General features: G+C 40.2%; 1 protein-coding gene across 1 annotated transcript in view; it reads right to left on the bottom strand.

The window, feature by feature from the left end:
• Positions 1 to 19,123: 19,123 nt before the first annotated feature.
• GPAT3 (glycerol-3-phosphate acyltransferase 3) overlaps positions 19,124 to 25,432 on the bottom strand; it is a 131,200-nt gene continuing 124,891 nt past the window's right edge. The window contains exon 12 of the mRNA XM_073637111.1: positions 19,124 to 24,825. Within this exon, the coding sequence (XP_073493212.1) occupies positions 24,714 to 24,825 (112 nt within the window). The 3' untranslated portion in view covers positions 19,124 to 24,713. The remainder of the gene's footprint in view (positions 24,826 to 25,432) is intronic.

Here is a 25,432-nt window from a genome sequence, read left to right as displayed (position 1 = left end):
TGTAACAATCAAAATTCGATTTTTAAAGGTATACTCATGCATGGAGCACAATAGAAGCAGTGCACAACAGACTTAAGTGAAATGTGACCTGGTGTCTTTGTCTGGACCTCACTAATGGCACAAAAAAAATAAACTGCTGGAAGGTCGATTTCACAGCCACACAGGACCCTATCTAAAGTATCTGACTTAGAAGCAACCGCCTAGCTAACTATCTAAAATAGCTCAGTATCCAGGAGTACACCAGGCTCAGCCTCTCTGATCTGTAATAGTCCCAAAATGGTGCTAAAACAATATGGCTGCTCTTTATATAGAGAGGGACATGTTGTTTCAGTAGCCAATGGCACAAGCCTTTGTTTCTGGACATTGTGGATGGTTTCTGTGCCCTGATTGGCTAGCCGCAATTTGCACACAAAGTTAGGGAAAAAAATTAGATTACAAGCACGCTGCTCCTCTAATCTCTCCCCACCCCACCCCATCAACACCCCCCCCCCCATTCATCATACAGCACCACTATCCTAGCCAAAGTAATAAAAAATACTGTAGTGAGTCCGATCACGAATCCGAATGTGCAATGTTCGTGCCGAATTTTAAATTAAACGCTTTTCGAACATGTTCCTTCATCTCTACTTTTGATGAGTTTTTCAATGTTGCAGACTATCTGCACCTATTAAGCAAATTAGATTATTTGCGGTTTTTATTGCATTTGAGTGCATTTTTTTACATTAATTTTTTTGTCTCATTTGTGTGTTATGTCTTAAATAAAGCTGCTTTGTTTTTGATACGTCCTGGTACTTGGCTTTGATAAAACTTTATTGATATGGTCATGTATGAAACACATGCGTTTTTGATGCATTTTCACTGCAGAAATGCACTAAAAATGCATGTGCGTTTTTTACCTGCGGATTTTCCGTATCTAATGCAAGTTTATGGGGAAATTCCGCACAAAAAACTTAGCGTACGCACAAGAGAAATTGACATGCGACGAATATGAAACAAGCACCGCAGATCAGTTTACGCTGAGTAAAAAAGGAGCACTGTGGGGCATGAGAATACTTTAAATTCCATCCACTTTGCTGAAACTTTAAAAGACTCTGCGTTTTTGGTGCAGTAAAAATATGCAGCATTAAAAACTCGCCAAAAACTCATTGTGGGGACACAGCCTTATTTCTACATTTATTTTTCTTGGTCTGAATATAGGTTTTGTTATGCGTAATATCTAACATACAGTGTTTATACAAAAGCATTTGCCCATTTATGTCTGAAGGCAGTTTTAATTATTTTTTAATTATCAATTGTTACTGATAAAGTAAGTGTGTATAAAAATGGTAATTAACAACTCAGAGCTAGAAAAAATGCATACATAGGTTTCCTTTTTAAATAAGTGATCAAATATTGGATGTTCAAGTTTCACTCTGGGGCTTATAATTATTTACAAAAAAAACAAACTTATTATATATCAAAACATGCTTTATTTTTTTTTTAAAATGAAGAATAACCTGAATTATATGCCGCTTTTAGGGGTAGGTATTAGGGCTCTTTCACACGTCAGTATCTCCGGTACGAGCGGTGACAGTTTCCACACGTACCGGAGACACTGACACACGCACACACTGCACATCTCAGCATGTTATCAAGGACCGTGTGTCCATGTGCTCCACACGGAGACAAGTCCGTTTTTTTGCGGCTAGATGGTCCGCAAAACTGTCTCACACTGAAAATACACGGATAAGATCAGTGTGGCACAGACCAGTGCCTGGGAATCAGCTGTTCCCAAGCGCCGGGTGTTGAACACTACCCTCATCATGGTTCACTGCCGGCGCTGAGATCAGCACCAGCAGGGACCATGATGAGGGTAGTGGTAGTCTGATCCCGCAGTGTCCCCAACTGTAAAAATAAGAATAAAATAATAAAATCCACGTACTCACCTTTCCTAGGTTTCCCCCGCTGTAATCCATGTGATTGCTGCTGCAGAGGAGCCGGGGAGAATCAGCGGCTCCAGAGCTGCGCTCACTGAGTGACAGGACACCGCTCCTGAGCTGCAGCTCAGGAGCGGCTCATTCTCCCCGGCTCCTCGGCGGGAGCAGTCACATGGATTACGGCGGGGGACACCTAGGAGAGGCGAGTACATGGATTTTATTATTTTACTCTTATTTTTACAGGTGGGGACTCTGCGAGATCAGACTACTACTACCCTCATCATGGTCCCTGCTGTTGCTCATCACAGTTCCGGCAGGGAACCATGATGAGGGTAGCGTTAAGCACCTGGTGCTTGGGAACAGCGCTAACTGTATCGCTGATTCCCAGGTGCCGGTCTGTGTGATCTTGATGCGGCACATGGTTGCCACACGGGACACATCTCCGGTATTGGAAATATCCGCACGTGTGAAATCAGCCTTAAAGTTGAGCAAGTTTCCCGAATTTCAAGTTGTACAGATTCAGTTAATTTTTTGTGGGAAAGTTTCAATCACAGTAAGTTTACTGAGATTGGCTTAAAAAATGATTAACTCTGATACTCAGCTCTGTTTGGCCTTCTCCTTACCTTTTTATTGTTTTTTAAACACTTCTTGGCCATCAGTATCTAGCTAAATAGGGTCTGGTTGGCTGTGATTTTGGTGGATTCACGTGAAGCAAATCACTCAAATACAAATTCAACTATATCTACAAATTTGGGGAAAGTCTACACAAATTTTGTTTAGAATCTATTTGTTCATTTCTAGTGAGTGTACGTAGTAAGAGTAGGCTATAACTAGCACACTATGTAATATAAAGCACTTCAGCCCCTTGGAGAGTTTCCAAATCATGGCTGTGATTTTATGATACTTATGATTAAAGTTGAACAAAATTCTAACTCCATAACTGCTTTACAATTGGATATTTTTTTGAACATGTTTATGCAAATCATTTCATAGTACTCTAAGCTGAATGTCTTGTTTTCTCAGTCAGAATTTTTACCCAGCATAGTAAATAGCATAAAAAAAATAAAAATGCCAAAGTTGTTGTTTTTGTGCATTCCAGCTCCCAAAAAAATACATATTAAAAAGCAATATGTTCTCCAGAATGGCCAAGTCACATTGGCAGCAAAAATGTATAAAAAGAAATAAATAAGTTATAACAAAAAAGTTATGACTCAAAAGATGACAATACAAAAAAGATATTTTTTTTTAAAGTGCTTTAATTGTGTAAAGTAGTAAACAAAAAAAATAAAAAATTGATATACAGTAATTTTAACTATTGACACACAAAATAAAGATAATGTAAACTATCCTGCACAATAAATGTTAAGTGATCGAAAAGGCATAAGGGCCCCAAAATGGCATTATTGAAAAGTATTGCTCGTCCCACAAAAGCCAAACTCTCAAATAGCTTCTTCAAACAAAATATACTGAAAAATATGGCTACACAAAAAGTTATTTTAAAGTATATTTATTGCACAAAAGTATTAAAACATAAAAACACTATACAAATTTTATCGCAATGGTCATACTGACCTGTAGAATAAGGGTTTAACTTATGCTGCACAATGAACATTGCTAAATTTTCAACAACAAAAAAATGGCAGAAATGTGGAACGGTAATTCCTTATGGCACAAATGCGTAAGGAAAAAAAATGTTTACGTGAAGTGTCTGTCAGTCACTTCCTTTTTACTTGACTCAGTAGATTACTACTTGAATTTGATAACAGAACAAGAAGAGCTTACATATTGACTAGATAGTGTAATTTGGACAAATTGCTCTTACTTAGAGAAAGTGATGATTTAGAATGTAATTACCTTACTCCAGTCAACAGTACAACATATGGGGAATTTCTCCACTCTGTGAACTGATAATCCAAACTTTACACCTTTGTGTATTTTAAATCTTTATTAGCAGACTGACTAAGAATGTTGTTTTAGGGATAAAGTTTTTTTTACTGTTAATGAGATTAAAGAAAATTAGACTTGAATTCTGAGTCATCGCTATACCTACATCCCTTACAGCAGCAGAACATAAGCATATATTGGCAATAAAACGTTAGCAATGAATGAACCTATTGTACAGATCTAAAAATTAACTGCCAAAGAAGTCTCTGTTGTAGATCTTTCACAAAGTCTTATCCTAAGGCCACGACCCCACTATCAGTATTTGGTCAGTATTCGGTCAGTATTTTTTCTCAGGAGTGGGAGTCAAAACCAGAAGTGGGTGATAAATGCAGAATTGGTGACTTGTTTCTATTATACCTTTTCTCTGATTGTTCCTCACCTGGTTTCGGCTCCCAGTCCGGAGAAAAAATACTGACCGAATACTGACCAAATACGGATAGTGGGGTCGTGGCCTAAGAAATGAAAATGACTAGAGGCAGCCGAGAAGCCACATTAGATAGTTCCTCTACTAGTGAACATTGAGCAATTCTTGTGGCTAAGACTCTAGACCTATCAATCCTTAATTATTTGTTAAATTATAAATCCTACTAAATGCTATTTTAATCCAGCACATAAAGGTTATTTAGAAGGTTTTCTCCCTCTCTTTTTGGATGGTATGTATTTATAAATTGTTATCTCAGTTAGTTAACCTTTAAAGTTACAGTTCAGCGCAAAAAGGTTTTGAAAGGTGTTGAAAAAATGTGCAAAGTAAAACTGCTTTAAAAAATAGATGTAATAATAGTTCATTTTTATCAATGAAAAAATGCAAAGTGAATGGACAAACGAGTAATCAAAATTAAATCAATATTTGGTGTGATTACCCATTGCCTTCAAAACAAAATCAAAAACATAAGTTATTCTAACTACTCTTGCACACGGTTTTAGAAGGAATTCAGCATGGAGGTTGTTCCAAAAATCTTGAGAACTAACCACAGATCTTCTGAGGGTGTAGGTTTACACAAATACATCTGCCTCTATGTAATCTCAGAAAAACTTGATGTTGAGATATGGGCTCTGTGGGGACAATATCATCATTTCCAGGACTACTTGTTCTTCTTTACACTGAATATATTTCTTAATGACATTGGATGCATGTTTGTGGTCATTGTCCTGCTGCAGAATAAATTTGGAGCCAATCAGATGCCTCGCTGATGGCATTACATGATTGATAAGTATGTCCCTGTGTAGCACCGGCATCTCTGCCTTCTGCCTCCCTCCCCCGGAAGAGACACCGAGTCACTGCGGCGGCCCCAGTCCTGCACTTCCTGCTCCTGCTTCGGCTGCTGATGTCCAGGGTACGCATACTGCATACACGTTCCCTCCCTCCTTCTTAAAGGGTTCGTGCGCTCTGTCCTAAAGGGTCCCCAGCCAATGGCTGGGAGACAATCGCTATTTAAGGCACCTCCACCTGCATGGAGGTGCCTGTGCAATTTTGTAAGTCTGTTTCTAACACACTTGTTAGTTCTCAAGTCCTAGTAATGTTATTCGAGTATACAGTTGTGCTCAAAAGTTTACATACCCCGGCAGAATTTTTCCTTTCTTGGCCTTGTTTCAGAAAATATGAATGGTAACAAAAAAACTTTTTCTCCACTCATGGATATTGGTTGGGTAAAGTCATTTATTGTCAAACTACTGTGTTTTCTCTTTTTAAATCTTAATGACAACCAAAAACATCCAAATGACCCTGATCAAAAGTTCACATACCCCAGTTCTTAATAATGTGTATTGCCCCCTCTAACATCAATGACAGCTTGAAGTCTTCTGTGGTAGTTGTGGATGAGGTTCTTTATTTTCTCGGATGGTAAAGCTGCCCATTCTTCTTGGCAAAAAGCCTCCAGTTCCTGTAAATTCCTGGGCTATCTAGCATGAACTGCGCGCTTGAGATCTCCCCAGAGTGGCTCAATGATATTGAGGTCAGGAGACTGAGATGGCCACTCCAGAAACTTCACTTTGTGCTGCTGTAGCCAATGACAGGTCAACTTGGCCTTGTGTTTTGGATCGATGTCATGTTGGAACGTCCCATGCACAGCTTCCAGGCTGATAAGTGCAAATTTGCCTCCAGTATTTGCTGATATCGTGCTGCATTCATCTTTCCTTCAACTTTTACCAAGTTTCCTGTGACTTAGCATAAGAAAAAATGGAGGTTATAAATACTTGTTTTTAAATATAGATTTAAGTGAATAACGTTATAAAAGGGCGGGTTGGGCAGCGAATTTAGTCATATATATGTGAATGCAGAAATAATTAGAAAGCAATCCTGCCACTTAGTGAAAAATAATATCAGCTGGTTCAACTGATGGCCTATAAAAAGGTGTCTCATTACCAAGGTGCCACACAAGAAACATCCAGAGACACCAGACCCAACAATGCAGACTAGCTGAAGGCTGCTATCAAAGCAACCTGTGCTTCCATAACACCTCAGCAGTGCCAAAGGCTGATCGCCTCCATTCCACGCCGCATTGATGCAGTAATTGATGTAAAAGGAGCCCCAACCAAGAATTGAGTGCATTTACTGAACATACATTTCAGTAGGCCAACATTTCGGATTTTAAAAATATTTTTCAAGCTGTTATAAAGTATTCTAATTTACTGAGATAATGACTTTTGTGTTTTCATTAGCTGTAAGCCATAATCATCAACATTAACAGAAATAAACACTTGAAATAGATCACTCTGTTTGTAATGACTCTATATAATATATGAGTTTCACTTTTTGTATTGAAGAACTGAAATAAATTAACTTTTTGAGGATATTCTAATTTAGTGAGAAGCACTTGTATGTACTAAGACATTCTTGAAAAAAATCTGCTGCCATCTACGAGGATGAAAGAAAGGTGGACATTTCAGCAAGACAATGATCCCATACACACAGCCAAGGAAACTCTCAACTTGTTTCAGAGAAAAAAAATAAAACTGTTTGAATGGCCCAGTCAATCACCTAGCCTGAATCCAACAGAAAATTTATGAAAGGAACTAAAGCGCTGAGAGTTCATAGAAGAAGCCCACAAAACCTTCAGGATTTGAAAAATGTTTGTGTGGAAGAATGAATAAAAATCACACCTGACCAATGTATGCAGGAGGCATCTCAAAGCGGTCATCACGGACAAAAGGATTTTGTACGAAGTATTAATTACATTTTTCCCTGTGTCATTTCTCATTATTACAATTAACTTCTATTTATGGACATCTATGGTTTGATTTCTTTTCCTGTGTGGATTGGATGGGTTGTTACTGAAATCTGGTGAGAAATCATGTCAATAGCACCTTTAGAAATATATTTACTTAGAAAATTGATGATGTGTTCAATACTTATTTCATGCTCTATATACACTGCTCAAAAAAATAAAGGGAACACTTAAACAACAGAATATAACTCCAAGTAAATCAAACTTCTGTGAAATCAAACTTTCCACTAAAGAAGCTACACTGATTGACAATCAATTTCACATGCTGTTGTGCAAATGGAATAGACAATAGATGGAAATTATTGGCAATTATCAAGACACCCTCAATAAAGGAGTAGTTCTGCAGGTGGGGACCACAGACCACATCTCAGTACCAATGCTTTCTGGCTGATGTTTTGGTCAATTTTGAATGTTGGTTGTGCTTTCACACTCGTGATAGCATGAGACGGACTCTACAACCCTCAGAAGTTGCTCAGATAGTGCAGCTCATCCAGGATGGCACATCAATGCGAGCTGTGGCAAGAAGGTTTGCTGTGTCTGTCAGCGTAGTGTCCAGAGGCTAGAGGCGCTACCAGGAGACAGGTCAGTACACATGGAGACGTAGAGGGGGCCGTAGGAGGGCAACAACCCAGCAGCAGGACCACTACCTCCGCCTTTGTGCAAGGAGGAACAGGAGGAGCACTGCCAGAGCCCTGCAAAATGACCTCCAGCAGGCCACAAATGTGCATGTGTCTGCACAAACTGTTAGAAACCGACTCCATGAGGGTGGTATGAGGGCCCAACGTCCACAGATGGGGGTTGTGCTCACAGCCCAACACCGTGCAGGACTCTTGGCATTTTCCACAGAACACCAGGATTGGCAAAGTTGCCATTGGCGCCCTGTGCTCTTCACAGATGAAAGCAGGTTCACACTGAGCACGTGACAGACGTGACAGAGTCTGGAGATGCCATGGAGAGCGATCTGCTGCCTGCAACATCCTTCAGCATGACCGGTTTGGCAGTGGGTCAGTAATGGTGTGGGGTGACATTTCTTTGGAGGGCCGCACAGCCCTCCATGTGCTCGCCAGGGGTAGCCTGACTGCCATTAGGTACCGATATGAGATCCTCAGACCCTCTGTGAGACCATATGCTGGTGCAGTTGGCCCTAGGTTCTTCCTAACGCAGGACAGTGCCAGACCTGATGTGGCTGAAGTGTGTCAGCAGTTCCTGCAAGATGAAGGCATTGAAGCTATGGACTGGCCCGCCCGTTCCCCAGACCTGAATACGATTGAGCACATCTGGGACATCATGTCTCACTCCATCCACCAACGTCACGTTGCACCACAGACTGTCCAGGAGTTGGCGGATGCTTTAGTCCAAGTCTGGGAGGAGATTCCACAGGAGACCATCCGCAACCTCATCAGGAGCATGCCCAGGCGTTGTAGGGAGGTCATACAGGCACATGGAGGCCACACACAATACTGAGCCTCATTTTGACTTGTTTTAAGGACATTACATCAAAGTTGGATCAGCCTGTAGTGTGTTTTTCCTCTTTAATTTTGGGGGTGACTCCAAATCCAGGCCTCCATTGGTTAATAAATTTGATTTCCATTGATGATTTTTGTGTGATTTTGTTGTCAGCACATTCAACTTTGTACAGAACAAAGTATTCAATGAGAATATTTCATTCATTCAGATCTAGGATGTGTTATTTGAGTGTTCCCTTAATTTTTTTGAGCAGTGTATATCACTAGGCATATAGACAGGGATTGTTCTAATGAGATAACTTCAAACCAAAATCCAGCGAGTGAGGAGACTCCAGCAATGTGGTGTAATTAAAATTTCCATTTATTTGAAGAATGATATTTCCATAAAAAATGCACTTACAAAAAGAGCCAATTCACACCATATGGGCAAACAGAGTAAGAAAAACCGCTACGCTTAGAAAAGCCTTAATCATGGTTCATACATTGGAATACAGGCAGGGTATAAATACAATAGAACAGCAAACTGACAAAGGAAGTTCAATCAGTTAACTAATTAATTCTTGTGACGTTCAGATGTTACATCTTCGTTTCCAAGTTGGAGACAGGCTTTTTTCTTTTTGTGGTTATTTAATGCAACAAACGTTATAACAAAAGTCCTGACATTGAAGTTACTGGCAAGAGAATTGAAACAAATTACCGTATATTCCGGCGTATAAGATGACTTTTGAAGACTGAAAAATCTTCTGTCTAGTCTGGGGTCGTCTTATACGCCGGTAATGTTTTTGAACTTTCAGAAATTGACATGCGGGGATACTCTGGGGGTGTTAATAAGCTGCCGTGGCCGTATCCCTGTCATGTGGGAGTTAATATAAGGTGGAGGGAGTTAAAATACGGCGGCGGTAGGTCCAGACAGTCAGCGCTTCTGTGCTGAAACTGACACATTGCTGCGCTGTGTCTTCTCAGGCCTGGGACACAGCGCAGCGTATTCCCAGCAGCGGAGACAGACAGAACCTAGCGAACTTTTCTGACACATCGCAGTGTCTTCTCAGCTCCGGACACAGCGCAGGGCTTCTGTGCCGACAGCTTTCACTTGTCACAGAAGCGCTGCGCTGTGTCCGGAGCTGGGAAGTTCGCATCGCTTCTGTGACAAGTAGTGTTGAGCATTCCGATACTGTAATATCGGGTATCGGCCGATATTCGCGGTATCGGAATTCCGATACTTAATTCCGATACTTTTACAATATCGAATACCGGAATCGGAAGTTCCCATAATGCCTGCGCTCTGCAGTGTCTCTGAAGGATGACAAGCTGGATGGCAGAGCTCAGCTGAGATCCAGCCTGTCATCAGAATGCCATCCCAGCGTGGGAGAATTCTCCTGATTGTTTAAAAGCCGGCGGGCGGTAAAAAGCCGCCGGCTTTTAAACAATCACACAGCCCCATACTGCTTCCCCGCAGCCTCCCACCCCGATCCTCCGCTCCCCTCGCCACCTCCCATCCCGATCGTAAGTTAGGACCGGGCGGGGAGTGCAGCACAAAGGAGCGGGGAGCGAAGGACCCGGGCGGGGAAGCCGGCAGTGAAAAGACTTCACCGCCGGCTTTCCCGTTCTGTGCTGCGCTTTCCCGCCGGTTATTTCAAATGAACAGCTGAGGTATCAGGTGATGCCGATCAGCTGTTCATTTGAAGTCGCCGCGGTGCCCTCAGAGGGTTCATGCTTGACTGCATTCCATGAACTCACATGAACTTTCCCACGGTCTCACAGGTCAGCCTCACCTCCCAGACCCGTCATGATTGGTGTGTGCGGGTGTCTGTGCGTGTGTCTGCGAGTGTGTGTGGGGTGTCTGTGCGATGTCTGCAGGTGTGTGCGGTGTCTGTGAGATGTCTGCGAGTGTGTGCGGGTGTGCGCGGTGTCTGTGCGATGTGTCTGTGCGATGTCTGCGAGTGTGTGCGGGTGTGCGCGGTGTCTGTGCGATGTCTGGGGGTGTGTGCGGTGTCTGTGCGATGTGTGCGGTGTCTGTGCGATGTCTGCGGGTGTGCACGGTGTCTGTGCGATGTGTGCGGGTGTGTGCGTGCAGGCAGACATAGGCCGATGTGACACTACTACTCCCATCGGCCTATGTCTGTCCCCCGTCCACTCCTGCCAGCAGGATCAGCTCGATGGGAGCAGTAGTTCCCATCAGCCTGATCCTGCTATATAAATTGCCCTACTGTGTCCCCAATAAATGTTAAATACATGTCATTGGTGGCCAGTGGTTACCTACAATAAATTAGTTCATACATTACCTGTCCCCGCCGATCGCCACCTAAAATAAAGTAAAAAATAAAAAACTACACCTATACTCACCTAGACACCTAATTCCCCGAAGCCATCGATCTCCTGTAATAAAATATAAAATAATAAACCACAACCTTATCCTTACCCCTCCGTAGTAGTCCACGAGTGTCCCACGAAGATCTCCAGTTCAGAGCAGCCACATAGAATGTGACCGCTCTGAACCGCTGCCGCCGCTAGAATGGCGGGGCCGTAAAGCAGCCCCGTCATTGCATAAGCGGGTTCGCCGGAGTTCAGGCAGCGCTGCTCCGGTTAGCTGCTTTACGGCCCTGCTGTATCGTGAGAAATTCCCACGGTACAGCAGTGCCGTAAAGGAGGTCTCCGGAGCTGCGCTGACTGAATGCACTCCGGTGACCTCAGTCAGTGGCTCCCGCTGCCGGGAGCGGACGTGTTCCCGGCAGTGTGAGCTTACAGCAGCCATGCACAGCTGTCACCATCTCCAGATGTGACAGCTGTGCATGGGAGATCAGCGCAGGAACGTGGACAGGTAACTATTTTTTTTTAGTAAACTAAGAATTAAATAAAATGGTGTGGTTTATTTCAAATAAATTATTTTTTTCTTGGTGTAGTGTGTGTTTTTTCTTTTTAACACTTTGTAGGTTAGTAATGGGGGTGTCTTCTAGACGCCCATCATTACTAACCTGGGCTTCATGGCAGCTGGCGCTGACATAAACCCCAGCCCTATTACCCCCTGCCACCGCACCAGGGCAGCGTGGAACAGCGAGGCTAAGTGCTAGAATTGGCGCATCCTATGGATGCGCCATTTCTGGGGCGGCTGATGGCTGGTGTTTCTAGCCTGGGAGGGGGCCAATATTCATGGCACCCTTCCTGGGCTATTAATATCAGCCCCCAGCTGTCTGCCTAGCCTTTGCTAGCTATTAAAATAGGGGGGACCCCACGTCATTTTTTTTGGGGGGTCCCCCATTTTAATAGCTAGTAAAGGCTAGGTATTCAGCTGGGGGCTGATATTAGTAGTCTGGGAAGCTCCGTGGGTATTACCCCCTTCCCAGGCTTCAAACATCTGCCCCAGCTGTCTGCTTAACCTCCGCTAGAGACTAAAATTAAGGGGAACCCCACGCCAATTTTTTTTAAAATAAATCCTTTATTTTAACACTAAATGACAAGTACAGTAATCAACACTGTCACTGTACTTCATATATATGTGACTGACATGTTTCTATCTATCTAATCTATGTATGATTCTCTATTCCTTCTATTCTAAATTGTCGGGTACAGATGCTGAATTGCCGGCCACCTTTTTTAAAGAGACGGTGCATGAAAACACTATTATTTTTTTAAATAAATCCTTTACACTAAATGACAAGTACAGTAAGCAACACTGTCACTGTACTTCTTATATATGTGACTGACATGTTTCTATCTATCTAATCTATGTATGATTCTCTATTCCTTCTATTCTAAATTGTCGGGTACAGATGCTGAATTGCCGGCCGGCTTTTTTAAAGAGACGGTGCACGAAAACACTATTATATTTTTTAATAAATCCTTTACACTAAATGACAAGTACAGTAAGCAACAATGTCACTGTACTTCATATATATGTGACTGACATATTTCTATCTATCTAATCTATGTGTGAAGCTCTATTCTTTCTGTTGTAAATTGTCGGGTACTGGTGTATGCCACTGATGAAAATGGATGATAGTAATGTTGTTGTTGTATGCCTTATGTTTATGAGTGACAGTTTTCCTGCTATATACCTGCATGTCATAAGAATTTAAATTAAAAAAGGACCATGTTAAATTCAAATCTGTTTTTTTTTTAATTTTTACCGGTGTTTGGTATGCGTTGGAAAAGGGGTAGTCTTATACGGTGAATATATCCTAAACTCTATATTTTAACAGGAAAGTAGGGGGGTCGTCTTATACGCCGGAATATACGGTAGCTGAACAGTATAGATTCTGCATGTTGGAAACAGTATAAAGTATACGAAGCACAATGTATACCAATGAAATATATGTGTGTATAGCTGAATAAAAAATCTCCCACAGTGGGAGGTGACCAGTTTAGTTCATCCGATTCCAGCTTTCATCTAGATATCCATATATATCGTACTACCGTGTATAATAAAACTATTATTTTCAATTATCCATTGCTGTATACAAAAGATATGTTGGCATTATTTATTAGTATATATGGAACGAAAAATTACTTAGTTTGTTGTCAAAAAAGAAATTTATAACATTTTGTTCACAATGACCTGTTATTAATGTGTTATTATTACTATTAATCTTTCCTCCACTTATTTCTCTATAACAGAAAAAGAAAGAAAAATGTCATTGTGAATTTTTTTTTTTTTTTTTTGCTTGATTATTCGTAACTTCAAACGCTTGTTCACACTCGTTTGGTTTCACATCCACTTTCCACTTTAACTTCTAGAAATGGTTAAATTGACTATATGTTCCACAATCTGAATATTTATTGCACGTTAATGTGTAAGAAAGAGAGAGAGAAATGCACATTGGAGACTCATTTAATTTTTTGGGGTTTCTTTCCTCTCCCATGTATCCTTTATTTATTTAACAGAGATAGCACTGGATGGTAATATGATCTTAATTATATTGTAAAACAAGATCCCTTCTAACATTCAAGCCGACAGGTGATCTTGTATCCAGCTTGAACATCCAGTAGCTTTCCCTGTTCAAAATGGTCCTCCTGAATTCACCGCCCCGTGCAGATCGTCTCACTCTTTCTATACCACAGAACTTCAGTTTGGTTGTATCACCCCCATGACAAGTAGCAAAATGCCTGGATACTGATGAAATTCCAACCTTTAAGTCTCCAACTGCATCAGACATATGTCTTCTAATGCGTCTTTTTAAAAGGCCAATTATACACCCTACATATTGGAGTTTACACTCGATGCACTCCACCAAGTAAACCACCCCTGTGGTGTCACAATTTATAAAATCTTATATAGGGTATGTGATACCTGTACTAACGGAAGAAAAGTCCTTGCATTTAATGATATGTTTGCAGCTGATGCATATATTTTTGCCGCAACCATAAAAACCTGTGGTTTTTAGCCAGTTCCTGTCAGTATTTGATTTATTTTCAATAAATAAGCTGGGTGACACCAAAGATCCGATTGTAGGGGCTTTTTTGGTTGCTTTCTAGCACTTTTTTTACTTTCCTTTCTTGGTACAGCATTGGTAAAAGAAATTTTTAATAACATTAATAATTTTATCATAGTCCCTGCTGTATTGAGTGGTGAAATAAATGACATTATCTGTAGGTAACTTTTTCATGCTATCTTTTATGAGAAAATCCCTGTGGATCTACTCACTTTTTTTTCAGCTTGTTTTAATGTTTTATGAGAGTAGCCTCTAAGTTCAAGTTTTTCACACTTCGTTTTTTATTTCACCACTGACTAACTTAGGGTCAGAGCAGTTCCTTTTTACTCTTAATAGTTCTCCGTATGGGATATTATTCACCACGCGTCGAGGGTGGCATGAAGTGGGTTTTAAAATGCTATTAACATCACTTTCTTTATTGTAGGGAAGAACCACAACTTGCGATGACCCCCTGTTAGTGCGGAGCATGATGTCCAAAAATTAATTTCGGTTTCCTGATAATTCTAAGTAAATTTAAGATTAAAATTATTATTGCTCAAGAAGATAATAAATTCTTTTGCATCATTATCATCGCCATTCCACACCAACAGGATGTCATCAATATATGTGCCTATCCATATAATCCTCTCCAAAAATGGATTGGTATCTGCAAAGAGAACTGTTTCCTCCCAATATACCATTGTGATGTTTGCTAAAGAAGGGGGAAATTTTTCACCCATGCTCACTCCTCATTTTTGGAGATAATAAACTCCACAAAAACTGAAAAAGTTACGTTTTAATAGGAACTTCACTGAATTTACCAAAAATAATTTAGTTGGACAATCATAATTGCTGTACCTATCAAGAAAATATTTCAGTGCTGGGACAGCTACTTCAAAATTTATTGAGGGGTACAGGGCTACAACATCAGCTGTCAACCAGCTGTAATTCCTTTCCCATACAAATTTGTCAAATACTCGTAGTATTGTCTTTGTGTCCTTAATATAACCAGGTAACTCTCTCACTAGTGGTTGGAGCATGCTGTTCACCCATGCCCCTAATTTCTCATTGATCGACCCTATCCCAGAAACAATCGGTCAGAATTTCAGGGGGAATCCCGGTTTATGGACTTTTGGGAGAGAATGGAAGATGAGTGTCTCCGGGGTGTCAACATATAAATAATCAAATATTTTCTGTGACAACACACCATCCTCCAGACCCCCCTTTAATAAATGTAATAATTCCTTTTGAAATGTAATTGTAAAATCTCATAAATATCTGTTTTGCAACATCAACAAATTACATTGATGGTGCAGATCAGAGTCCAGGATAATGATGGCACCCCCCTTATCAGCCTTACGGACTACGATATTCGTGTTGTTTTTTATATCCTTCAATGCTAGTTTTTCTTTTCTTGCAAGATTACTATAGGCCGATGTTTCTCTTTGATTATCCATCTTGGTAAGTTCCTCTTCCACCACATCTTGAAAATGATCCAGTACCTGTGGTCTGGACTGTAGGGGATAATAATTAGAGTTTTTGGTTTTAAAAAACACTTCATCTGGCTGACTCGCGGGCAGGGAATCAGCACCCATTTGTCCCAATAGAAGTTTTTTGCAATTCAGAAAAAGATGATATAGTAGCATCAGGAACATCACTTTGCAGGGATGTAGAAATGGATGATGTAGTGTCTCTTGTTTCCTCACTTTCATCCGATAAAAAATGGCATTTTAATGTTATGTTCCTCGCCAATTTATTAATATCAAGAGTGGAAAAACAGGTCAAAATTCCGTGAAGGTGACTATCCTAGACCTTTCGATAGGTCGGATATGTGTTCCTCTTTCAAAATTTGCGCTGAAAGGTTCCATACTGGAACCACTTCATTTAAAATCTTTTCTTTCCGTTGGTTTTTCTTATTTGCTTCAATTCTCTTGCCAGAAACTTCAATGTCAGGACTTTTATTATAACAACTGTAGGATTAAATAACCACAAAAAGAAAAAAGCCTGTCTCCAACTGGGAACCAAAGATGTAACATCTGAACGTCACAAGAATTAATTAGTTAACTGATTGGACTTCCTTTGTCAGTTTGCTGTTCTTTTGTATTTATACCCTGCCTGTATTCCAATGTATGTACCATGATTAAGGCTTTTCTAAGCCGAAACACGTAGCGTGTTTTTTTTACTCTGTTTGCCCATATTGTGTGAAATTGCTCTTTTTGTAACTGCATTTTTTTATGGAAATATCATCCTTCAAATAAATGGAAATTTTAATTACACCACATCGCTGGAGTCTCCTCACTCACTGGATTTTGGTCTGAAGTTGTGTTCAATGCAGCAGCCTGCTGCTATCCGAGCAGAAAGGAGGAAACACCGGGAAGGAGTTTATTGGTGAGCGGACTTTATCATTTTCTTTGTATAGTTCTAATGAGATAAACCTTTAAAGGAATGAAGGTCAGTTTGTAGAAAGTGTGCTTTTGTGTTGAAGGTAAAAGGGCAAAGTGTACAAGGCAATTTATCTCTGCCCTTGGTTGAGCATCCTGCTTATTTAGAACTTTGACACTAAGGTAACATGTAAGAGTTTGCTGAACACTAATTGTTACAGGGCAAACAGATAACTGCTATTGTACAACCAACCAATAAACTTCAGTCCATACTGATAAGATATTGATTTACTGCTTACACTTTCAGAGGTGCAGATGTATATTACATCAGGAGTCAAAGTGTATTTGTGTCAATGATAAATATGGTTCAGCAGTTAAAATACACTTGTCATGTAAAATGTACTTTGCATGAAGCCATTAAGCAGTTAAGGTTCAAGCAAAGTGACATGGAGCCATATGGCTATATCGTACAGATCCATTCAGTCTCCGTGCACTGCCTTGCATGCTTCTGTAAACTGCATAGGATATCCCGCCCTCACCTAAATGATCTTGAGGAGGCTGGTATGCTGGAGTCAAGAGGTGACGGATCCATTAAGTGGCGCATGCCTCTTACCAAATCATGAAGAGACAAACTGCGTATTTCCCAGAGTAGTATGGCATAAAAGTCTCCTCACCTCAGCTCAGCATATCAGGCTTGATATGTCACTCTCTGCAAGGAGAAACGTTGCCCCTTTGATCCCAGTCAGACACTTCTCACCCAGCCAAACTAGATCTCACACTTTGCACTGACGACGGTCAATACCCCCAAACAGTGTCTGGAAATGGAGATTTTGACCTAAACTCCAAGTCATGTGACAAGGCTCATTAGAGAGTAGATATTGACTTTAAGGATTACTACTTCCTATAGGAGGCACTAGCGTTCTAGTCCTCTTCCTCTCTGAAGAGACAATTTACATCTTAACCAATCAGGCACATCTGATAAGCTGCGTGCTCTTTGCCACAAATTTTACTCCAGTCAACGACTACATTTCTGGCAGAAGGTTCACCACAGCTCATCAAGAATTAGACAAAACTGTGGCATCACACCCCCATTCCAGGCAAAAGTAGCATGAAAATTCTAAAAGATACAAAAAGCAGCATTATTTTTTCAGCTTATCAAATGGTTTTACGTCCGCTCTCTGGCAAAACACTTTGATGAATCAAGATCTATATACATACCTCTGAGCTAGTGATACCCATAGCTGCTTCCATGATCTACAAAATATCACTTTCTCTTTACAAAGAGACATCAAAGAGCATATTAGATTAAAAAGTTAGTTTTCCAATATTTTTCTGAATCAGTTTCTTAAGTTTTCTAAGCTTTCAATGAAAAATGTTTTGATGAAAAGTTGACTGATTTTTGGGACTGTTCATAATTCCCTCCACCTTGACAAAAGCCCTAGTTCCAGCTGCTGAAAAACTGCCCCAATGCATAATGCCATTTCCACCATACTTCACTGTGAGTATGGTGTTCTTTTGGTGATGCACAGTGTTGGCTTTACATCAAATATATCTTTTGGAATCATGGTCAAAAAGTTCAACCTTGGTCGCACCATAGCACGTTTTCCCACATCCCTTTTTCAGACAATATGAAAGGTTTTGGCAAAAAAAAAAGTTGGGCTTGGATGTTTTTTTTTTTTGGAAAAGGCATCTGACTTGCTATCCTACCCCACATGCCAGACAAACTGTTTGAAGAATATGGTAAATTGTTGTCACCTGCAGTATACAACCAGTACTTGCCTGAAATAGCTGCAGCTCCTTTAATGTTGCTGTAAATTTTTGAGGTGTTACCAGTTCTAGGTAATGTCAATGTGGTGCTAAATTTAAGACACTTCTTGATGACCATCTTCAGAGCTTCATATACGAGTATATCTAATTAATTGAAATAATTCCTAAAGATATCATTCCACAAAAAGTTCTCAGTTCTCATGACTGATAAACAGCTTACAACACCTCAAAGTGATCTCATTATTGAAGGTTATCTACCATGGCTTTTTCTGTACAAATGCAATTAAGAAAATGTCAGGAAAATCCTACTAGAACAGCTAAACTTTATATGGAGTTAATCAGAATCACTTTAAGTGATGATAGCTATGTACTGACTACTATTTAATATGAGTTTAAATGTGATTGGCCAATTCTGAACAAAACCCACATCCTCAATTAGAAAATGGTGTTCACACATAACAAAACTAAAATAATTTAGTTGCATATTTTAATTTTCCCCTCAAAATTATTTCATTTTGTTTCTCAATGGATTTGTATGACCATCAGTTAAGTGCACCTTCCCATGTGCTTGTTTCCCTCCATCTCCGTGCCCCCCTTTACTTTGTTTCTAGAAAATAAGAACCGTCAGAGAATGGTGGAAAAAGATGAACAACAAGTAGGTGGGAAAATGCACTGAACTGCTGGCCACTGAGCGTCTGTACTTGGCTTGAACAGTCATCCCTTTAATCAAAGCAACAGACAATTGTGGGGTAAAGAGAGGAACAGGAATGCATTAGAAGGATAGAGCAGGATTTCTGTGTTGAATGGGGACTTAGAGGCAGCAGGAGGGTGATTATGACACCTTCATCGTGTACTTCTAGGACACAGATCTATCCTAAATGTATGATGGCACAAAGACCCATGTGCATGTGTGTTTATCACATGGTCAAAACGGTTTTTATCCCATTTACATAAACATTGTTGGTTCCTCTTAAATGATGGCAACAAGAAGCTTTAAAACTGTGAGAAACGGATACCAAGTTTTTTTTTTAGAAAATTGTAGCACATTTTATTAAACAAAAAAAACCATTTATTTGATGAAGCATTAACACTCCTTTAGCTTCCTTTTTTCACTTATACATGGCATACCCCATAAATGAAACACAAGTTGAAAGGACAGTGTTGGGATATAGTGTGCTTAATTTTACAGAAAAAAAAAACAAATTTACAATATTTCACCTTATACATTAGTTTTTTTAAATGAAGCCTAACATTTCCTGTGCCATATTTACGGATTAATTTGTGTTTCAGGAAACAGAATATTGTTTTGTACCAGTTATGTAGGCTATTAGAGTTTTACACAATACAGTGTACTATGGTAGCATGTACTTGGCAACAATGCAATCTGAAAAAAAATAGTATTTTTGTATTTACCTTGGTGATTTGAATCTCAGTTAAAGGGGCCTGTCATGTCCCAAAATGCTATCAACCTCAAATATCAGGTTAATCTGCAGGTTAATAGCGTTGTAAAGTCGTGCAGCAGCCACACTGTAAGCCCGGCTACAGGAAGAAAATTAACTTTATTCCTCCCAGCAGCCTCCGGGTTTCAGTCACCGCTCTCTACATAGTGAGCAGAGGCTGTAACTACACCCCGGTACTAACGGACAGTCAGCTCCGTACTGATGCCATGCAGAGCCGGCTGTCAGTTAGTGTCGGGGCATGGTTACAATCGCCACTCACTATGTACAGAAAGGAGGCTGAAGCTGGAGGCTGCCAGGAGGAATAAAGTTCATTTCCTGCAGGTAGCCGGGCTTTCAATATGGTGGTTGCATGGCTTTAGAACGATACTCGTCTGCAGATTAACCCGACATCTGCAGATTAATAGCGTTTTTTTGACATGACCAGTTCCCTTTAAGCTTTCAATAAATCATTTATTGCCAAATAGTCCATTGTAAATTCTCTTCAATTGGCTTCCACATGTAGTATTGCAAATTACAAAATACCCTAGAGAATGGATGGCTTTATTTTCTTCTGTTACAAAATGATCATGCAAATCATTAACTAGTACAGTCCATAAACCTCAATCATGACCAATTCCACCTACTCACAATTTCACAGGAGAGTATAGCATGGCAAAGTATGTGCACCTTGAAACTCTGAAGATCGATACAGAAGCTTAGAAGTTCCCTTCAGTTAGACAAGTGTTTCTCAAAGTAACCATTAGCGTTCATTCAGATGAATTGGTTTCTGTGCAAGTACATATAGCTAATGTTCTATGTGGACCGTTTGTCTGCGTGAAAAAAAAAATGCAGCATCACTACCTTGGTCTGTTTTCATAGACCAAAATAATGCAAAGTAAAAGGCAGCTACGGCACCTGTCCACAATATGACAAGCACACAGAGCCAGTCATATCCACAATTTGTGAACGCAACCTCTCCTGTTTTCCAATATGGACATCTGAATCCGGACTTGAAGGGGTTGTCCTCTATTAAAACAGACACTTCTTGAATAATATAGTTCTCACAATTCCTTCGCCCATCTGAGGTTCATCCAAAAGGAAATGGGAGCAAAGCAACCTATTAACTGGTAAACTGCTGCAATCCTAACGTGAGTCCTGAGAGACTCTGTGGCGACATCGCTCGAACAGCACCAGTGAAGGAGGAGAGTATCTTATTTTACATGGGGATATACAGTATGCAATGAAAAAAAAAATTTGAACCCATGCCAAAAGGGCTAATTTTTTTTTCTCAACAATTTAATGAAAGAAAAAAGAAGAGCACCAGCCGCCTAAAATTATCTGTCCATTTAAAGTCCCATGGCAGGGGGATAAGTGGTACACATCATCAGACGACGGCTGTTTCGAGCACACCGCGCTTCTACGGGTCCAAGAAGTTCTGTACTCAGGCCGTCATCTGATGATGTGAACCGCTTACCCCCCACCCAGCCATGGGATTTTAAATGGACGGAATTAAAAGATGATTTTAGACCGGTTAATGCGCTCTTTCATTAAATTGTTGATGAACTCACTTTTTGTCCTGAGAGTAACACCTGGTCTCCATAGGGAAAGGAGCCTCCGCTGACTATTCCAAAAGCAACTGATTATAGACTGACTATTAGCACGTGGTGCTGGTCTTTTGCCTTCGTGTTTTTAATTTTTTTTTCTACACGTTTGATTTTCTTCCTACATTTCTCCCAAGAGCCAGAACTTTTTTTTTTTTCTGTTGACAAAGTCATACGTGGGCTTGTGTTTAATGGGATGAGTTTGTTGATTCGAATTACCATATAATGTACCAAAAAACAGGGAGAAGAAATTCCAAGTGTAGTGAAATTATGAAACTAAACCCGGAGGTCGCTTTCTGTTTTTTTTTTAGGGTATGTGCACACGATGCAGAAATGAAGCAGAAAATTTCTGCATCATTTCTGCATCTCCCTGGCAGAAAAAACGCATGCGGATTGTATATGCGTTTTTCCTGCGGAATACATGCGGATTCACATGCGTTTCCGCATGCGGATAGACAAGCGCTTTCCAGGCGATTTTAGCATCACTTGGAAAGTGCTTGACAACTAGGTCACACTATATAAATCCATGCAACCGGCATGGATTTATATAGTGTGACCCGAGAGAATGGTAAAAATAAAAAATAAATGTATACTTACCCTCTGATGGCCCCCGGTGTCCTGCTTTACACTCCGTTCTCCCTTGCCGGCAACAGCGTCACGTGACGTGACCAGTCACATGACTGACGTCAGCGCAGGTCCTTCAACTCACTGAAAAGTGCCGGGAACCAAGCAGGAGCGGTGCGCGGGCCGACAGAAGGTAAGTATACATTTATTTTTTATTTTATTCTTTTTTTACAGATTTTTTAATGGTACCTGGGTGTGGATGAGACTCTCCTCTCCTCCACACCCGGGTACCATCAGCATATTAGAAAGCACCAATAACGCAAGTACAAATGCAGTCTTGCGGAATTGGCGCCTTCTAATGCAAGTCAATGGCGGCGAAAACGCTGCGTTTACGCAAAATTAATGGACATGCTGCGGATTTTTGAGCGCAGCGTTTACGCTGCGGAAAAATCCGCATCATGGGCACAGCGCATGCGGATTTCAATTGGGGAACATTGCTGCCCTTCTACCATGCGTTTTTAATGCGTTTCCGCGGCGTTTACTCAGCTGCAAAAACGCAGCGGAAACGCATTAAAAACGCATCGTGTGAACTCAGCCTAACATCCATTCATTGTGTGGTATAAACCACCTGGTAACTTGATCCTTCAGGTTGGTGTCACCAAGATGCGCCAAATTCATTAAGTGTTATACTCCTCTTGGGCCATGTTCCCACAATGAGCTGTTGGTACGTTTTTGATGTTGCAGAATTTTTAAACCTATTAGGTTACTTGCATTTGTTTATTGCAGTTTTGTGTGTTTTTTTAATATGTGTTTTTATTGTGTTTTTGATGCTGCGTTTTTTGTCTTGGTTTGGTAGGTTATACTTTAAATAAAGCTACTTTGTTTTTGATACTTCCTGTTTTTTTACTTTGACAAAACTTTATTGATATATCTAGGTGTGGATTACATGCGTTTTTGATTCATTTCCACCATGGAACTGCGCTAAAAAGGTAAGTGTGGGTTTTTTTGCTATTGATTTTCCACATCTAATACAAGTGTATGAAGAAAATTCACACAGCAAAAAAATCAGCATACCTGCAAGAGAAATTAACATGCTGCAGATTTAAAACACGCACCGCAGGTCAGTTTATGCTGTGTTAAAAATAAGCACAGTGGGCATGATATTTCTATAAATCCCAACCACTTTGCTGGAACTGTAAGACACAGCGTTTTTGAAGCAGCAAAAAAAAGCGCGCCAAAAGCTCATCATGGGATTGTAGACTTAATGAATTTGTTGCATCTTAACCACACCCTTTCATTAAGAATGGCATGTACAACGCCAGTCTTAATGATTCAGCTCCAAAGATTAGGGTGCTAGAACACGATGCATATAATCCACGGAAATTACTGCACTGCTAAAAAACAAAACATGAACATATCGTGACTTAACACCGATATGTGGCAGATACAGGTGTTTATGGACTTGGTCTGTAAATCAAATACAATTGCAAAAGCTTTGCCACACCATACTCAAGCACTCTAAAAGGGGTATTGCAACTTCAGTCATTCAATGGAAACCATTATTTTTCACCATCCAGAGGATAAAAACCTTTCCTGATCATGTGCTCATTCCAAGACACAGCGCTGATAACTAAACTGTAGTATAGAGATTTACAGCTGTCTCTTCTTTATATGTCCAAGACAAATTCTTATACCTTGGAAGAAGAAAAACTTCCCAATGTATGACTGTAGAAAAGATTATTGGAAGTTTGTATACCTTTTCATTATACAATGAGAAACCTTTATTGTTACAGCTGAAATACCCATGTAAAATAAACCATTCACAATTAAAAACATAGGGGCCGATAAATTAAGACTGGTGTTGCTCATGCCAGTCTTAATAAAGCACTCACTGAAGTAAAATGCACTGAATGGCATGCACCTCCATGCATCTTGCCAGAAATGCTACTCCATTCTTTGACTGGAGTAGCATTTCAACCGTAAAAAAAACCACGACATCACTTTTATGAAATTTTACAGGCGGGCCTAGTGATACTCTGTGTCCTGCCCTCGCAACTCCCCAGCTGCTTCACACTGGCAGGAAAATGCCAATCTCTGTGTTGTGCAAAAATGTGTCACTTTGGAAAGCATTTTACACCAGTATTTTGGCATAAACACTTTGACGAATCACCCCCAGGGTGATAACTGGAGGCCAAAGCCCTGTAAGAACCTAATAATATATAAAAGCATACTTTGTTGTGCAATAATTTTTTTTACTTACAACCCTGAAAAAAAAAAAAAAAACACACAGAGAACACCAATATTGTTCATTACAATTCACTTTAGGCATGTGGTTGGTGATTATTTAGTGCACACAAATAAGCCAGCTTTGGCCTGGGATCTATTAAAGAAATCACCAATCATATTCCAGATATCGTAAATGAACCTTTCAGGACAATTTTACTAATCAAGTTAATTATATTGGCAGTGGAACTACAGTAAAAATTAAACCTGATTTCTGTAGTATTCCTATCAAAAAAAAAAATTCTTCAAAATTTGTAGCAACATTTAAAATAGTCTGGAAGTGCATTAAAACACACCCAATGCACTTCCAGGCCTCAAAGCTCAGCTGCTCAATGATGGCATGTCAGATTACTACAAGATGGGTATACTATTTAGTGTTGTTCTTCTGACCATGCTGCCATACTACTAGTTTAATTAGTAAAATCGTCCTGACAGATTCCCTTTAACCAACAGTAGCCATTTTAACAAAATAGTTTCCTTACTCAACATTAGCCAATATAATTATCTAATAGACCCTTCACTCCGTTTCATGGTTGACTACATTTGAATAGGTACAGCTTTCCTAGATATAGTCCTTTGTTCAAGCAAAAAGAAAAAGAAAAAAAAAAAGAAGAATATCAGTAATGAGAGGACGGATGTCTGGGGAAAAGGTGCAAGACAGTGGGAGGGAAAAAAAAAAGGCGTATCCTTGGAGTCTATGAAATTCCTTAGACGTGGCATTGATCAGATTTCCCTCTGGAAGACATTATTTTCTCCTGAAATAATTTTACTGTAGTTCTTCTGCTGCTCTTCCTTGAATGAATCTTTCACTTTGTCTCTTTTCAGGCCACCATCCCTAAAAACACAGAAAAAAGGTAACGTGAGCTGAATTCTGGTTGCAAGAATGACTCAGGTAAAACCACATATTTTAGATTAAAGCCAACAGATCCCACCGATATCAGCTGATCATAGAATGCATATGGGGCCCCCCGACATTCCGCTGACTGATGACGTTTGGGGGAAGGGGGGATAAGGAATGAGCAGTTTGAACCGCTGCTAGTGGTGTCTGTCCGCATCTTTCTCCTCTCCCCCCTCCCACCTATTAAAAACACTTGGCCAATTCAAGCATTCTTGTGTATGGGGGGAGTCAGATGTGATAACTTGGCCAACGTGTATCTAAGGTGAACAGGCACCTAAAAATCCACAGGATCAGAATTGCCTATGATTAATCTGTTTACCATTGGATTTTCATAGACAGACAAAAGGTGTAAATATAAACAAGAGAGGTCTGTCCAGTTCCTTAACCCATGTTTTCAGAAGAATTTTGGGGGGGAATTTTCTATTGCATTTTATTTTAAAGCTACAGCAGCAAAAAAGTCGTCTTTGAAATATTATAAATAGAGATGAGTGAACTCAAACTGTAAAATTCAGAGTTCACACCAGATACCTAGTGTCCGGTGCTG

The sequence above is a fragment of the Phyllobates terribilis genome, unplaced genomic scaffold (genome assembly GCF_046119375.1).
Source record: "Phyllobates terribilis strain yellow unplaced genomic scaffold, ASM4611937v1 Scaffold_1__5_contigs__length_1240528914, whole genome shotgun sequence".
NCBI classification, from domain to species: domain Eukaryota; kingdom Metazoa; phylum Chordata; class Amphibia; order Anura; family Dendrobatidae; genus Phyllobates; species Phyllobates terribilis.
The sequence above is the reverse complement of the archived record's forward strand: the minus strand, read 5'-3'. Positions and strand labels throughout refer to the sequence as shown.